The 17,701-nt window shown below is 45.2% G+C and overlaps 1 protein-coding gene across 5 annotated transcripts in view; it reads right to left on the minus strand.

The window, feature by feature from the left end:
• The window catches only part of MYO9A (myosin IXA), a 1,208,318-nt gene that overhangs the window by 410,177 nt on the left and 780,440 nt on the right, over window positions 1–17,701 (minus strand). For all 5 annotated transcript variants that reach the window (XM_086959231.1, XM_086959230.1, XM_086959229.1 and 2 more), the window contains one exon: window positions 10,390–10,500. In XM_086959231.1, coding sequence (XP_086815357.1) covers window positions 10,390–10,500 — 111 coding nt within the window. The remainder of the gene's footprint in view (window positions 1–10,389; window positions 10,501–17,701) is intronic.

Consider the following 17,701-nt stretch of genomic DNA (forward strand, 5'->3'; position numbering starts at 1 on the left):
AAGACATGAGGTGCCCTCCATTTTCTGTAGCAAATCGGCCCATGGTGCTCGCCTTTTGAGTCAGAACATTCCTTATTCTGGAGACATAGGTCTTCCATGAAATGCAAAGCTGTGGTTCTCTACGTAGGGGGAAGACGTCCACCTGTACCAGCCAGAAAATTGTTCAATGGTTAATTGTCTGCGGCACATTTGTGTTGTCTAAATATCATTAATTCTGTTTTGTCTGCATTAATTAGTGTCATGAGGCCAGCGGGGACGCAACGGTACTGATGGGTGACTGGTCGGAAGCTCATGAAGTCATGTCGCCTATGCTTTTTCCTAGACAGGATGAGTGGCTGAAACGAACCTGTCCGAAACCGGTACTAACCCCTTTAATTGGAACATGCTAGCGGGAAGTTCCACTTCCAGAGATGACGTTGTCGACTGAGACCCAAGAAGGGACGAAGGAAGCCGAACCTGGGGGTGTGCGGACACCAGAGATCAGGGAGAGCGGAAGGAGACCGGAGAATCGAGGAGAGATGACTGTGAGGGAAAATCAAGACACCCGGAGAGAACATCCAGCCCGGGAGGAGAGGAGAGACGAGAGCGGACTGAGAAGCCAGGAGGCAGCCAGGAACAGGCTTCGCCGAGCCACGCTCCAAAAGCAGCGTGGCTGACTCAGGTACGGGAGCAGTTCAGTGGCTGGGTCGGGAGGTGGGAGAAGCCAGAGGGTTGATAACATCACCGCTTACCGGCCTCGTGTACATAGTGTAAGTATCCCCTCCCATCACTCTCACTCCTCAACGTCTCCCGTTTGCTTTCATCACAGAGTGCATCAGAGTGCTCCCTCATACCCCTTCCCTCACTACATAGTGAGACCACCATACTGAACCCTACCTCTTTTCGGATATCTTTTATTTTGGGGACGCCAGACTGAAAGCATCTTCGCCTTACCTGAAGAAGGGTGGACTAGTACAGAAGCTGCAGAGCCCGGGAGGAACTTTCCCCGATTCTCCACTATTTGTTTATGTACAAGCTGGCGGAACAAATATTCATCTCTGCGGTTCCACATGTACAGTGGCCAAATTCCTGTCATGCAAACGAATCAAGATGTGTAGTAGGTCCAGGGGAATGTCCATCTCCCGTAGAGAGCTCCATATTAGGTGCTCCTCCAAAAGCAAAAGCACATCAAAGGTACAAGGACACAAAATAGAAAGGAGCTCTCTTAGGTTTGACAAAAGTTTCCATATATAGATACAACCTGAAGACCTGGTCGATGGTTCCTATCTTTTTCCTGAAATAAGCCTGATTTATAGACAGGATTAAGTTGGAGTTGGCCATCCCTTGAGCCTGAGCAATATTACCGAACAGATGATGTTTTGTAAATTATTGAGAAGGCTGATTAGGTGGTAATTGCCAGGATCACATCTATTGCCCTTTTTCAACACTGGTACTGTTCCCCGAAGCCAAGATGGCATTATTGATGTCCCTTTTAAATAGCATTGAATAAAAAGGACATATAGCTGCCCCATTAAATGGGGCCTTGTTCCTCCTTTTGTTTACTGATGGCAACCAAAATTGTGTTTAATGCAAAAGGCTCAGATTTCACAAACTACCCTGACACGCCATGGACAGATCTGGAAAGCACGGGATGATTACTCACTAATACTGTCTTACTTATACTGCACTGAATAAAAGGGCCTACTCGCATCCAAGATATCTATTTCGGAACATCACACATATCGTAAATGGTGAAAACAATAGATCCTGTGGACACAGATACCTTTCACGAAGTGTTACCAGGATTACAGGGATGCACAAGAGGTCACGTCTTACACGTGATACAGAAGGGATTGTGGAATATGTTTACCCTTCAATTCAATACAATGTTTTCTACAAAACAAAAGAAAATCGAAGATTCAGATAGGGAAAGCTACTACAAAAGTGCACCAATCAGAGAGGCTCAGTTTCTGAGCAAGGCAGGCTACATTGAAGCTTAATATTTTTAGTTATGTGCCAATAGATTCACACTAAGGCAGAGCATACCCTATTCAAGGTACAGCTACCTGAGAGGGTAGTATAGATGAATAGAAAATTTTACCTTTTGGCACATCTGAAATACTAGTGATGAATCCATGCAGAGAGAGAGAGATGTTAGAAAATGTAAAAACTGCTCTTGGGCGTCCATTAAGGACAGCATAGAGGTATTCCGTGCAGAATGTGAACAACCCAGTCACCTTCTTTGTTGCTATTGTGTGCCATAATCCTTCTAGTTACCACATGTTGATCAAGGCTAATTTTCAGTCTTGGTCCCTAGCTGGTTGAATCACACTAGGGAACTTTTAGATTGATAAATCTGGTGCTGCCTGGGCTTTCGTTTCTCCTATTGGAACTGGAAAAGTAATTGTGTCCTGGACTGTTCTGGTAGTTTTTCAACAGAAGAAAAGGGTACTTCTTCTGAGAAAGAACTTCTTAACCTCAAGGCAAAGGTTCAATTACTGCCCTCTGTTATCTGAGGCTCGTCAGCATACCCCATATGGCCAGCACACCATGGTTTTCTCTTTGTTGCCTGCTTCAGCACACTTAAGGAATTTAACAAAAGAGAAAAAATATGAGGTCACATCAGGAAGGCCTTCCATTGATTTGAACATACATACTAAATGTGCCTCTGTTCCCCGCCCACTACTTGGAATGGGCTTTGTATTTGCCAAACCAGATATTGCACAGAGGTGAAATTAAGCGATAGCCCTGCCCTTCCACAAATGGAGAAATGGTATGGATCATTATTCCATTACGGAACAAGAAGTGTAAGAGGCTGCCTACAGAAACATGACAAGATCTGAAAAGTATGGGAGGCTTACTCACAAACACTGGACATGTAGGCCCTCTTTTTACTTACATTGCATTTAATGAAAGGGACTTCTTGCATCTCAGAAATTAATTTTGGAACATTACACATATCGGTAATGGCAAACAAATTGGACTCTGTGGACACAATGATACCTTACACACAGAAAGTTCTGCAAGAGTTCCAGTGATTCTAAATAGTTAGTTTAACATCTGTCTTAAAAGTGTTACAGATGAGATTGGAGGGATTGTGGGATATGTTTGGCAAGAAGGCCTTTTTATTGTTGAAAAATCAAATGAAAATGTTTATTAAATAAAATAATGAACCGAGTCAGTATCCCCGGTTTCCTGGAAGATACAAATAAAAAAAAACAACTACAAAATTGCACCATCTGGAAAACTGAGTGTCTGAGTAAGGCTGGCTACATTACGTGCCCCACATGCCCACAACATCCTAGTTTTCTCAATGCTGCTTGCTTCAGTACATATAAGAAAATCAACACAAGACATATCATTTGTGGCCACTCATTGAGGCCTTCCAGAGACCATAACAGCCTTGTTAAATTGCTAATTTAAGAGGCTCTTCTGAGGTGTTCGTTGGGATCAGATCAAGTTGTAGTTCCTCGAAGGAGCCTCACAGGCTGCACATTTTGCCCACAAATTGACCTCCATCTTCGTTAGCTTTGACTGGTGAAGAAATGGAGGCATCAGCATTTAACTGAGATGTAGCATTTCACCTTTTGGCATAATGCAGAGATCTCTTGTCGATAGGAATTTCCATACTTTCCTTCGGAAGGCTATATATGATGTCCCCTCTGTTAGGTACTTCTTGTTAGCCCACCATGAAGAGGGATTTGAGTTTGACAAATTCTGCCCTTTTGGTAACTGTAAGTAGCCAATCTCTAAGCTATCTGGTGCCAAATGAAAGGTACATTACAAAACTTACTCATGAAGTACTTCAAGATTTTTCTCCCTTTAAACTGCCCATTGATGCAAGCCCGCATAGTTAGTGTCCACACCAAACAGATGGCCCACTAGGAGCTGGATCAGATGGCAAAGTGTGAATAACTTTGACAACTGAGGCGACTATGTGCCTTCTTATTTTCTGATGCAATGGGTGCAACATGATAATATAAGTAATCCGCTCACTGGTACACAAGGACCAACATTGTTTCATGCCTGTTCATGGCACTTTATCAGATGATTACATTTGGACATGAACATAAGCAGGGTACTGGAAGGATCCTTGGAATTGGTCCAGTTGGACTTTGAAAAAGCCTTTGACTCAATCCATTGGGGGTTTCTATTACAGGCGCCACATTACAGATGTCTCAAAAAATAATTTTTGTCTACGGTTTATGGCAAGTGTTCAACAGCTCTACTCATTCCCATGGGGTCGAGTGAGGGCTCCTTCTCAATCGAAAGCAGCACCAGAGAAGGCAGCCCTTTTTAAGGATCAATCCTCTTCTTGGGTACAACATGAAAAAACTTGATCCCCCTGAGAAAATGGACTTCGAGAAAGAGTGACTTGCCAAGAAGACAAGGTCCACCATTTCTGGTGGAAGTTGAAAGGCACTCCGATTTTACCACACAGTTTTGATGAATGAAGGAGTAGACTGTGAAGACTGGGGTGCGGGGCCTGTCCCAGTGGTTGGGGCAATAGGTCCATTCTGAGTAGAAGGAAAAAAAAGCCAAAAAGTGTCGAAGGTTCGTATACCACATCCATCTGAGGATCCATGCTTGGACAACAGCTGTTCTTCACCACACAAATAACAAAGTAGTAAAACAGCAATGCTTAGTTGCCAACAAATAATAAGATCAGCAATGCCTATTGTGCCAGGGTAAAAGGTGACCGATGTCTTGAGGAATGGAAAAAAAAAGAGTCATTAAGGACGAGCTCTGTGCAGACTTACTATTACTAATACGCAGTCCCAGGCAGCAGTTACTGTCGCTCCTGCACTTGTACATTATTATATTATTGTATTAAAAAATGTTTTAAAAAAAACACAAAAAAATAACAGAGTACAGCGATTGTAGTATTTGCTTGGTAGAAAGTCTGTTCAATCATTATCTTTAACAACGCTCATTGTCTTTATAACTTATAATTGCTGCTCACATCATAATAACTGAAAACTTCTTTAAAATCTAGGCCTCACTCCCTCCCCTTCAGAATGGTCTGGCTAGGAAATGGGTCATCATACAGTTATGCTGTATATGTTGAATTTCTCCTGAGGAGATTTAGGCACCACAATTTGCTTAGGTGCTAGGGGTTTGTGACGTTGAAATGCCACCAACTCCATTCCCACATATGCAAGCTTGAGGGAGCAGCTGCAACCCTCAATCTAAACAGAGGGGCTCTTTCCATTAAAGGACAGCACTGAAGATGACTGGTAGAGGAAAGAGATGGTGCGACTAGAGTAGACATTTATGGACTATTGAGTTACTGATGAAAAATGCAGAGCTAGTACGAAAAAATGGACAGGGCAAACAGCACAATGTTTCCAACCCACACAGAAGATGTTCACATTAATGCCATCAACGGCAAGGTGGCTGTTTGATATGATTTGAATTGTTGTTATGATATTAATCGTGTTGCTAAGCATTAAAGAATAAAAAAGGTCTCCAAGCATTGTCAACACCTGATAGACCAGCACACAACATGACGGAAGACAGAGAATGTGATATATTTTCTCTCGAAGTCTAGATGGCCCTTTAAAGCAACAAAGAACAGCGTAGGAGTTTGCTTCCCGAGCCTACAGTCTGAAATGAAAAAGATTTTCCTCTCTCCACTTATAGAACTTTTGAGAGCATGGGAAGAGATTAGATTATATCCAGAAGCGTCCACCTAGGGATATACTGATACCATTTCTGGCAATGGAGGACAGGAAGTATAAAAAGCATGATTTGTTCAACAAGGAACTTGGAAAGTAACTCTCTGTAGGCAGAGATACAAGTGATAGGCTGAAGAGATGTGAGTCCTCTATCCCAGCTACAGAAGTAGATCAGGTGCTGACTTTTGCAGTTACTAAAGTCTGTCAAGTAAATAGTAAGGCAGCTGAAGATGGACAATGTTGGAATGGTGAAGAAAGAAACGCCCAAAGATCACTGTACCTTGTGTACAAGATCATTCAAAAGAAAGATTATTTTTATTAACTGAAGTTTTTAAAAATCTGGCTAACCGTATACAGCCCCTTGGATGGTTAGGGGAGAGGGAGGGTATCAGGCATCTGAATTTGTCACAGGTATTATTTATTCTTGCATAATCACAGTGCATGAACTGATTTGGAATTGGTCATTTAGAACTAACATGGTGATGGGTGAACGAATAGCTAAACATAAGTGTTCAATCCTTGGATGATGTCCACAGTCTGAAACGAAAGTTGACTGTCAACAGCATTACTATACAGTATTCCATCAGATGTTTGCATGTGTGTAATGAGCAAAAGAAAAGGAGGGCACAAACAGAGCGATAAGAGACCTCACACTATACTAAGTCGATTACGGGACTGTAGTCAACTGTTCTTGTCTTGCTCAGTGGTGCCAGGGACCATTAACTGCCCTTAAAAAGTTTAACCAAAATGTTTAATTTTTCTTTTTTTAAATGCATCCCTTTTTCCTTTAAGGAAAACGGGCTGCATTTAAAAAAAAACTGCTTTATTTAAAATCTGTCCCAGACATGGACGTCTGCTGAGCCCGGCAGGCCACCATACCTGGGAGGGCCAGCCATTCCTAATGGTGTTGCAAATTGCGAGAACCTCATTAATATGCATGAGGCACTCAATTTGCGACCCCATTAGGAATCGCTAACAGTGTCAGTATAATTGTGACTCGCAATTTAATAAAATTTGCAAATTGCAAACATCAAGGATCATACATCTTGCCCCTATTGTCGACAATCCCCCAGATGCACCAAGCCCTGATTCTGCGAACTCTAATTTGCGAAAAATACCGAATTGCAAATTAGAATTCGCAGAATGGGATGCATCAATAAAAGCGAACAAAAATGCGATTCGCATTCGGCCGCAATCGCTAAATCACAAATAAAAAAACACAGAATCGTCTGTGTCCCATGTAGAAATTGCGATTTCGCAAAAAACGAAATCGTAAATTGCGATCTCGCAAACTGCGAGATTGCAAAAACGGGAAGTCGCATTTCGAGCACAATGATGACATCACAACTAGGAAGTAGGCAGTGCCCTCACTCATTCTGAACACAGAGCTTGAGAGTGGAAGAAGCACAGAGCTCCATCAGACACACCCTGCAGCCCCACAGCAGGACACGCATTCAAAACCAGAATGACCCAGGAAGCTGCAGGAAGCAGTGCACCTGGCAGAAAAAGAAAAATTAATTTTCTGAACAGGAGCTGGAGTTCCTCATCGAGGATGTAAGCAGGGACTATGATAGGCTTTTTAGGAAGCAATCCCGGAAGGTGCCTGAGGCAGACAAGAGGCGCATTTGGCAGCGCATCAGGTCCAAGGTGAACTCTGTAGGAGTGACCCAGCGCTCCATTGATGAGCTAAAGAAGAGGTGGTACGACCTCAGAGGTCGTGCCAAAGAGCGCATTGCAGAGAGGCTGGAGGAGCAACATGCCACCGGAGGAGGAGACCCCACTGTTGCCCCCAACACCCCACTTGAAGACCTGGTGTAGGACACCATAAACCCTGCAGCCTGCGTGGGGGTCACCCAGCTGGACACCTCCCGACCCAGCCAACAATCCCAAGGTAAGAGCCATGCAACTGCGACCCCGTCCCCTAACAATGCTCATGCCCCCAGAGCTAGCCATTTGATAACCCCAGTAATTCAGGCCATGCACATCAGAAACGCCATATTGCATTGTGGGACCTGTAGTGCGATATTAGTTCCCTGACAGCCACACACAGCCAGACCTGTCAAGTGAAACATGTCCCTAAAGCTAGTCAGGGAATGCAAGCCTGCATGCATGTAGCAACATCCCATGTGAAAGATTCATTTAATTAATCATGCACCCATTTGCATCACAGGTTCTGCAGAACCACAGAGCACGGACAGAGAGGCACTCCAAATTGAGAACGTAGAGGACACCGAGGGAGAGAGCCATCCTGCCCCACGACCGGGTCCTTCACACACACCTGCACCAGTACCACCTCTCCATGCGAACAGGGCCACCCCTGCAGCCACAGGAGGAGAGCAACCACCCCATGCGTCACACATGGCAGTGGAACAGGCCACACCACCACCCAGGAGGCAGACACGGCGCAGAGCCACTGTGCGGTCGCAGTCAAGTGGCCGGATGAGGCAGCAGGGCAACGTGGCAACACGGGCTGACTGGGGCCTACATGATCCAGGGCTTGCCATCGAACGCCGGATGCTAGCTGTCCACCAAAAGCAGGCACAGCACATGGCAGCCATGCAGCTGCAGCTTTATAAGACAGCACGCAACGTGAGCCAGCTCACCGAAAGCGTGCAGGTGTTAACGGCTGAAGTGAGGGAGAACAGCAAAATCATGGTGTCACAGCAGGACATCAGCCGCCGCCGCCACCGCCAGCTGCTGACCCGGCTCTCGGCATACACCAGGTCAAACCACCTGATCGGGAATGCTACCTCCCAACTATCACGCCGGTCCCTGGCATGCCAGATGGTGCAATGCTGCCAGGATGTTGCAAGGGCATTGGAACAGGTCACAACCGCTGTCCAACACCAGCAGGTGCGTGGCTATGCCCATGCAAGGGGGTGATGATGCCACTGAGGGCACATCCAGTCTCAGCAACCTGTCCCTGCAGGTGGCACAAGAACGACGCCGCAGTACCAGGCCCACTGCAGCATCATGGGCCGAGACTGGTGAGGTGGATGTGGAGAGGCGACAGGGCGCGTCTGGCCGGAGGCGCTAGAGATTGACTGACTATTAGCAGCAGTGCCATGCTGAGGTAACAAGCAGGCCTGCTTACCAATCATGGGGCTGTATGAAGTAATGCAGTTTTCATGTTTTGTGAACACAAAAAGTAAAAGAAAGATCCTGTTTACATGATAATTAGAATTTATTTCAAACGTAAATCCTACTCATGTCATTATTTCATTTGGCATGCATGAGTGCAGTGTTGTGTGAGGGGTATGGGAGCACTAAAAATAATTCTGTGTGATGTGGTTGCGGCGCCTGTGTCCTTCTGCAGGTGGGCGGTTGTCCCCCTCTGACTCACTGCCAGAGATATCCACAGGTATCCTCCGCTAGATAGCAATATTGTGTAGTATGGCACACCCGGCCACGATGCGGCAGCAGACCTCAGGCTGGTATTGAGGGCCCCACCAGTCTTATGTAGGATGCAGAATCTGCTCTTCAACATCCCAAATATCCATTCAATGACATTCCTGGTGCGAATGTGTGCAGCATTCTAACGACGTTCCTGTGGTGAGGCAGGGTTGAGGTATGGGGTGAGGAGATACTCACGGAAGCCATAGGCGCTTTCACCTGAAGGTAAGGAGCAGAGGGTCAGTGCCTGTCATGCGCAGCTACATGGGCTTGACGTACTGTATGTGGGCATGTGTACTTACCTAGGAGCTGTCCTTCACCAAAGTCACCCCTGGACAAGCGGGTGTGCATGCCGCTGTGCCGGAAGATGAAAGAATCCTGCGTGCGCCCCGGGTATTGGGTCACAATGTCGGTGATGATTGTCTTTGCATTGCAGACCATCTGGATGTTGAGTGAGTGGTAGGACTTGCGGTTCCGGTACATGTATTCTGTCTCAGCCGGTGGGCAGATGTGATGTGGGTACAGTCAATGCATCCAATTACATGGGGGAATTGCGCAATGTTGTAGAAAGGAAGAATTTGACAACAGAGCTTGGGGTCCATTCACACATTGACTGAGGCTTAAGCAATCCAAACATCTTGATGGATGGTCTTCTCAAGTTTGTATTTATTGTTTACCTGGATGATCAGGAGTATTTAAAAACCATATGGAGACCTCAGACCTGGGAAACCAGGTTCGAGTCTCGGCAACGACGCTCAACATCCTGTGATTCTGGGCAAATCACTTAATCTCCACGTGCCTAACAAAAATGAATGTGTTCATCTGCAACGAAACTGGTGCTCATGTAAAGCGCTCTGGTCTGCCTCGGGTCTAGTTTGCGCTATATAAAACTCTTTAAAAAAACAAACAAAAAATAAATAAATATGAACATGTATAATTACCAATTCTGGTCACCTGAAACAAAAATACTCGCGGGGAGGGAAGAATACCTGTACAAGGAAGTAGGGGATTTAGTTCTAAACATAATGAGTGATACATGTGGGGTGATGAAGCTAGGAATACTAGTATAGCAACAGGTAACAGAACTGTAGAGAACACCACATGGAATGATACTGAATAATGTATAATACACAGAGTAGAACCTGACCTGGAATGACTACTGCAGGGGGTGGGGAAATACACAGAAAGTTACCGGAATTAGGGAACAAGGCAAAGAAAAATACAATGAGGGATAACTGAAGTAACACGAACACAAAGTGACACAGTGAGCTAAAATGGAAGGAAAACAATTTGAAAGGTTACTTGACCTGAAACAGTTTATTATGGAAGAATTTCTGACCTGGAATGAATACTTGCAGCTATATCCCGATTGACGTATTCGCACAGTTTCCAACATGCCAGTGTACCGTAGCTGTCTTAGCACCAGGCTATCTTTAAATCGCAAGGGAAGCTGAAAGAGAGACAAGGAGAGTTGCAGGAAAGTAAGATAGTGTCAACTTTAGAAAGAAAGACAAATACAGTACTCAAGGGCTTCAAATGTAGAATCAATGGGAAAAATGTAAGAAACTTGCAATCCTAGCACTCCATCATGGATATCTTCTTTCTTTGAATTAATAAATATAGGAATAGATTGCTCCCAGTAGGCTAGATGCATAAAGCCCAAACAAAGGAAGAAATATAATTTTTTAATGAATATAAAACACAGCCCCCATACAAATAAGCCATTGTTAATTTTGTGTAACTCCTTTTTAACCATTAAAAGTATCATAGAAAGTACAATCATTACTGCTAGTCTGCAAATCTGGAATGCTACACACAGGCAAAGAGCTTTCTAATCATTACAATATAAGATCCTATAATTGACAGTTGGGATATACTTATGATTTTTTTAAATGGAGGACTGCATTTATTGTAGCAGGTTCACTACTGCTGGATGGTGGAGTGGGTTTAGGGGGGAGATTTCAATAACTCGTTTTTGAGTCAAGGGGCTCAAGCACCATGAAGAAAAATTCGTGGGATTTCTCACCACCATGGATCTCAAAATGCAAAAGGAGTTTCTTTATCACCTTCAACTGTAGGCGATGGCAGAGCCAGGCCAATCAGCCTAAGAATATAGACTTGTAGAGATCCTTGACAGAGAGAAGGGTTTACTACCAATCGTAAGTACATCTAAAGGGTAACCCTTCCACAGCAATTAGGGCTCTCCTGCTAGCTTACACATCACCAAGCTGGCTGTCCTGTATGAAAATCAGGCCCAGGGAAGGTCAAGACGAATGTATGAAGCATTACCCTTATCTCAGAGAATCTGCGCTTAGGGCTTTTCAAAAGCTCAACCGAACATTAAGTATCAAGATTCAAGCTACTTTCCCAGTGACTTTTAACTGCTTATGACTTAGCATTGGGATCTTGGCAAAACCTATAGCTGCAATTTAAACTCTGCAGTAAAGAGGTATAGTTTAGTACAAGGGCTAATCCCTCCATGCGTTTTTTTAACTGCGTCCGGATAACTGACCAGCTAAGCTCTCATGGGCTGTAACTGGATAGAAATCATTCATGCAGAACCAAGTAAAAGAAAGCAGAATTTATGGAAAGCATACAGCCTAGGGAATCCGAAGGTGGAACCATAAGAATGATACAGAGTTATGCCAGAAAGGATTATTTTCATTGTGTGGATACATATTTGCTATCTTGCAGGTGAAATGAAAAGCTTGTCAACTGGAAGGCTGGATTGAAAAGATGCTATTAGTATTTTCATTGTGAGCTAATTACCTGTGAGGGTTTACAGGTGCTCTGCAGCAGATGAGTGAGGCAAGCCTTTGGTGTTTAATCAAAAAGTAATGTCTTCAGCTTCTTGCAAAAGTCAAGAAAATGGGAGGAGGCTCTGATGTGTTATGGGAGGTTGTTACCGGTTTTAGGGGCCAGGTACAAGGTAGCATGAGTCCCTACTCTTCTTTTGTGTAAGTTTGGGTTGTATGCTAGTGAGAGACAGGCAGTGCTGAGGTTTTCTGGAATGTTGGTGGAAGTGTATGCAGCTGTTTAGGTAGGCAGGGTCAGTGTCGTGGAGAGCTATATGGGTGTGGGTGAGGAGTTTGGAGTGTAACCACTTGTGTATTGGCAGCCAGTGGTGTGCCCTAAGGTGGAGTGATGCCGGCTCGGCGAGGGAGGTTGAGGACTAGTCTTCCTGTTGCATTTTAGACAGTCTGCTGCTGCTTTTTGGATGCTGTGTTGAAATGGCTTCAGAAAGAGTACCTATCAGAAGGTTATACCACAGCTGTGTTTGCTCTACAGAACAAGCAAAAGGAAATGTGAAATGTACAACATGAAGGAATTTGTAAGTTTAAGGGTTGTTTTGTGAGTTTTTTTATTAAATGACGTTTACTTTGCTTCTGATATTTATGATAAGGTGTCAAAAAGGTAATTGACTGAATGGAAACATTTTCATTGGTTGTTCAGATGCCCAGCTCATGGACAGAGCTCGACTAATGTATACATGTCCAGAGATCAAGATTTCACTATTGTGAAAATTAATGTTCGACCAGATAAAATGGATTTGAGAAATGACTGATGCTTTATAAAGAACTACAGCTCTGTTTATGGATTAAGTCAGATACTTAATTAGCATTTTATAAAGCTATATCTAAATATGGGAAAAGACCTTTGATCCAAAGATGTTGAAGGTTCAGAAAACTTGCGCACTCAGACGTCTAGGAAGAATGCTAAACACACTATCTAAAATGCATTTTAATTAAAAAAAAGTTAGCAAATAAAATTAGTAAATAAAATGTAGTTTTTGCGATGCCCACCAGTTTAAGATGTGCATTACATGAGAGTTTGGATTGAAAAACCTAGATTGGCATCTATTTACCAACATACAGATTCCTCTTTTAATTGTTGTTTTTTCTTACTTCTAAGGAAGTAGCTTATAGTCCCAGATACAGGAAGACTGCCTTTAAGAAGTTTTTGTAAGGCTGAGCTTAACTCATAGTTTCTGAGAGATGGTGATGATGCCCTGTCTTCCCACCGCATTGTTGGATTAAGGGGTTAACCTTATAACTTTGCATTTGAAGTTTGTGAAATTTAAGCTGCCTGTAGTTTTAGTAATCACAATATTTGTTTTATTCACTAAACAATGCAAGCGTTACATGGCTCCACCCTGACGTCGACTCTGGATGCGACGTCAGTGGAGTTTTCTACTGTGAAACATTTCTGTGCCAGAATGAGGAGCCACCACTAAAACTGAATTTGTGAACAGTGAGCTAAAACATAACTAAAATCATTGAAACAATAATGAAAATAGATAACATATGATGTTCAACATCAGAAAGGTATGTCTGAGAAAATACTTAATACTGAAATCGAGTGATGGGAGAGAGTAGAGTTTTCGCCCCATAGAAAAATTCTTGTATTAGTGAAGAACCATACTGTTCTATGAGACAAACAGTAATAATTATGAATGTTATAGTAGACTACAGCGATGGCTGTGTGTGAGGGCACGCTCCACAGAAGAGGGCCTCGCCCAAGTGCCCAAAAGAATGTTGTATAATGACTCACCAAAAGGCAGCAAGGGTTCAACATTAGTGTTGTCCTGGTGGAGCAGGTGCAACACAGTATCTAATGGCAGGGATTAAAAAATATCGCCAGCTTTGCGAAAGACTCTTGCAAACACTGGAGTGCCTCTGTTGCCATTCTAGGTGGCAATTACAGGTCGTAGGTAGGGGACAGTTGCAGGCTAACGTGCCCTCCAAGATGCAAAGCACCCTCTGCCAGAGGAAGTCCAAGGTTTGCAAGTGCTGAACTTCACCAGGCTCAGTAGAATGTTGTAGTAACACTGAAGAGTGTGAATCTCCCGTAGCCTCATCCTCCAAATGTAAAGGGATTGGGAAGGACGTCTCTGGCCTCAAACGACATGGAGACGGTGCCGCACCGGCGTCGACTATGTCCGAGGGAGGCTCCGGCGAGCGACATCGGAACGGCGCCGAATCAACATCGACTATGGCCTACAGAGGCTCCTTGCAGTGGCGCCGGGAGGGTGTCAAGTCAGTGCTCACAGCGATGGGAGATTGCAGTGTGGGACGTCGAGCTAGGGTACTGTGAGGAAACCCCCGCACATGTACTCCCCAATATTGAAATGCCCACATTACCTGCCCCCTGGATACCTTACCACTCGCCAGTGGATGAGGACTTTGTACGTAATCAGACTTCTTCCTTAACCCAGGGTCTTTCCTCTAAACTACAGATCTGTGAATCCAACCCGTAAGAAGTCCAACACCGGCCGGATAGAGAAGGCAGTCAGGGCATCCAATCGGGAGAGACTAAGGATTCCCCGGAGTGGCTGAAAAAGGAAGGCAGAGACATATCGCCTCTGGCAGCTGACCGGAGGACGTGAGGAAGCGAGAGAAGCATTGCAGAGCCAGAAGAAGACGCCGAGGATCCCGAGAGTTGTTGGGAGAGCCGAGACTACAACGGAGAAGACGAGGACCAGGAGACCCCAGACGAGTGCAACAGAAGAAAATTCCCTCATGGCCTAAATACTTTACATCTTATCACTTAGTTTACATACGTTTCAAAAAACATGGCAATAACACTTTTAGTTGTATCTATACTGATTTATTAGTTTTTTTTATTTATATCAAAATTTGTTTTATACTTTTTTTAAGTTCATTACATTCCTTTTACATCTTTTACGTCATACATATTATTTATTTATTTTGAGTATTTATAAAGCGCGGCTGATACCTTGCAGGCTTCCTGGCGCTGGAGAATACTCTGCTGACGGATAGTCGGAGTAACTAGCGGACGGGCAGATTTTAGGGGAAAAGCCAGGTCTTGATGCGTTTCCTAAATGGAAGAAGTTGTGAGATCTGGCGTATGTCAATGGGCAGGCTGTTCCATAACTTGGCCGCTGCGACCCTGAAGAATCTGCCCCTGGTTCTGGCTTTATTGAATCTGGGCACGTTTACCAGACAGGCCGAGGATGAGCGTAAATCTCTGGTGGGAGTGTACCACAGAAACAAGGCTTGCAGAGGTCTGGGCCCGAGTCCATGCAGAGCCTTAAAGACAATGCAGAGGGACTTGAATGCCACACGCTGTTTTAAGGGTAGCCAATGTAGCTCGGCCAGAGCTGCTGTAGCCGAAGACCTTCTCGTCCAGCCAAGAGCCAGCTTGGCGGCGGCAGATTGAATTCTTTGTAGTCGGTCCATCAGCGTGACTGGAGACTCAAGGAGCAGGGCGTTACAATAGTCGAGGCGACTGAGTATCGTACACATGACTATCGACGCCCGGGCTTGTGCAGGGAGAAGTGGCATGATTTTCCGCAGGGAGCGTAGCAGGGCTGTACAGATCCCCACTGTTTTTGCTACCTGGGTTTCCATACTCAGCTTGTTATCGAGCATGGCTCCCAGGTTGCGGACCGAGGACACTGGCAAAGGTTTGTCTCTGGTCTCTGGAGGCCAGAATTCACTCGGAAACTGGCGGGGTGTGTTGGTGCCAGCACAAAACAGAACCTCTGTTTTAGAGGAATTAAATTGGAGGGAGTTTCTGTGGAGCCACCCAGCCGTCTCTCTTAAACAGTTGTGGAAGGTGGATAAAGGAATGGAATCTTCTCCTTCCCAAGAGAGTGAGCTGCGTGTCATCAGCGTAGTTTATTGTTTTTATCCCAAAGGACTTAATTAACTTGATTAGCGGGATAAGGTACACGTTAAAAAGAATGGGGCTGATGGAGGAGCCCTGGGGAACTCCCTGGGGCACCGGTGCAAAGGTGGATTGGAATGGGGGGAGGGAGACAGCCTGTCTTCTGTCCCGCAGATAGGAGTGAAACCAGAGCAGCGCTGTGCCATCCACACCCACTTCACCGAGTCTCTGCAGCAGTGTACTGTGGTTGACCGTATCGAATGCGGCAGACAGGTCCAGCAGTATCAAAGCCACTGGCTGGCCCCTGTCTGCACGCATGCGAAGGTCCTCCATGGCTGTCAAGACCGCTGTTTCGGTGCCGTGGGCAGGTCGAAATCCGAACTGATGATCGTCTAGAAGGTTGTTCTGTTCTAGGTGGCAGGAAAGGCAGGAACTGACCCATTGTTCAGCGACTTTCGCTGGAAATGGCAATAAAGAGATGGGTCGGAAGTTAGATAGACAATCTGGGCTCAGGGAGGGTTTTTTTTAGGAGTGGAGTGACAAGCGCCTGTTTCCACGGGGTTGGGACATAACCACTGTGCAAGGACTGGTTGCATATTTGGCGCATGGTGCCAAAAAGTTCAGTTCCAAAATTTTTCCAAATTTTTGGAGGCAGGGGGTCGAGAGGGGAACCCGAGGTAATTCCATGCGCCAGTCTATCAAACTCGGAGGCCGGGATAGGAGGAAATTCCCGTAATCTGGCCGTAAGGCCAGAGCCTAGAGACGTCAGGTTTTGAGAGCTGGTGCTGGGTCCCTGCATGTTGGGGGCTCCCAGAGAGGGAGGTGTTTTCAGGTTTTGAATGATGGTGTTTATTTTGTTGATGAAAAATGCTGCGAGATTATCACAGAGGGCTTGGGTGGGGGGCTGTGTGGAGATGACACAATCTGGATTGGTTAAGTTTTTAAGTATCTGAAAAATACTTTTTGAACTGTTAGTGGCATTGGTAATGATGGAACAGTAATATTTGGCCTTATGTTGGGCGATGGCAGTTTTGTACGCCCGGAGGTTTTCTTTCCAAAGGGTGTCAGAATAGCCCTGCCTCCATCTTCTCTCGGCTTGTCTGCAGGCTAGTTTGAGTGCTCTCAATGAGTCGTCGAACCATGGGGCAGGTACTCGTCTCTTTGATTTGCCCTTTTTCTGAGGGACGAGGCGTTCCGAGATGTTGGAAATCCTTGTGCAAAGGGACAGATAGTTATCCTCTACCGATTGAGTGATGGAAAAACTGTCTTCCACCTCAAATACTGGGCCGGTCAGTCTTAGTTTATCCAGAGCCTTCCAGTCTCTGTACGAAGAGTCGGGGCCGGGGCGGAGTGACGGTCTGCAAGACCTGCTGCCGGCTATGTGAAATTTAATAAGCGCATGGTCGGTCCAGCACATCGGCAGAATATCGCTCAGGAATACTAGCTGGGGAGAGGAGAAGATTAGATCGAGCTGGTGCCCAGCTGAGTGTGTGGGTTTATTAACCAGCTGGGAAAGTCCCATACCTTCACATGAAAGTAGAAGATTGTTAAGGGCGGAGTCTAGGCTGCCGTTAGGCCATAGGTTGAAATCGCCCAAAACGATCAATTTATTATGAGAGGTAGCCATATTGGTAAGAGTGGTGAGGAGCGACTGACGCTGAGTGGACTTGAAAGCTCCCGGCGGGCGGTAACAAATCACAGCCGTGAAAGTTGTTCCGGAGTGGCAGTCGATTGAGAGGCCAAGTATTTCGGTACCAGCCACTGGGTCCATAACAAGGGTTTTTATGGACCAGGAGGCTCTATAAATTATACCGACTCCACCACCCCGACCCTTAGGTCTTGGGAGATGCAGAATTTTAAAGTCTTGTGGACAAGCCCAATCCAGTTCTATATTGCAATCGGAGTGGGTCCAAGTCTCCGTCAGGAATAGAGCGTCAAGATGGTGATTTTCAATGAGCTGAGAGATTTCGTTAGCGTGTTTGGGCGTGTTTGCAGGCAAAGTCGTGCAGAGGATAGGCGGT

The sequence above is a fragment of the Lissotriton vulgaris genome, chromosome 2_2 (assembly GCF_964263255.1).
Source record: "Lissotriton vulgaris chromosome 2_2, aLisVul1.2, whole genome shotgun sequence".
NCBI lineage: Eukaryota > Metazoa > Chordata > Amphibia > Caudata > Salamandridae > Lissotriton > Lissotriton vulgaris.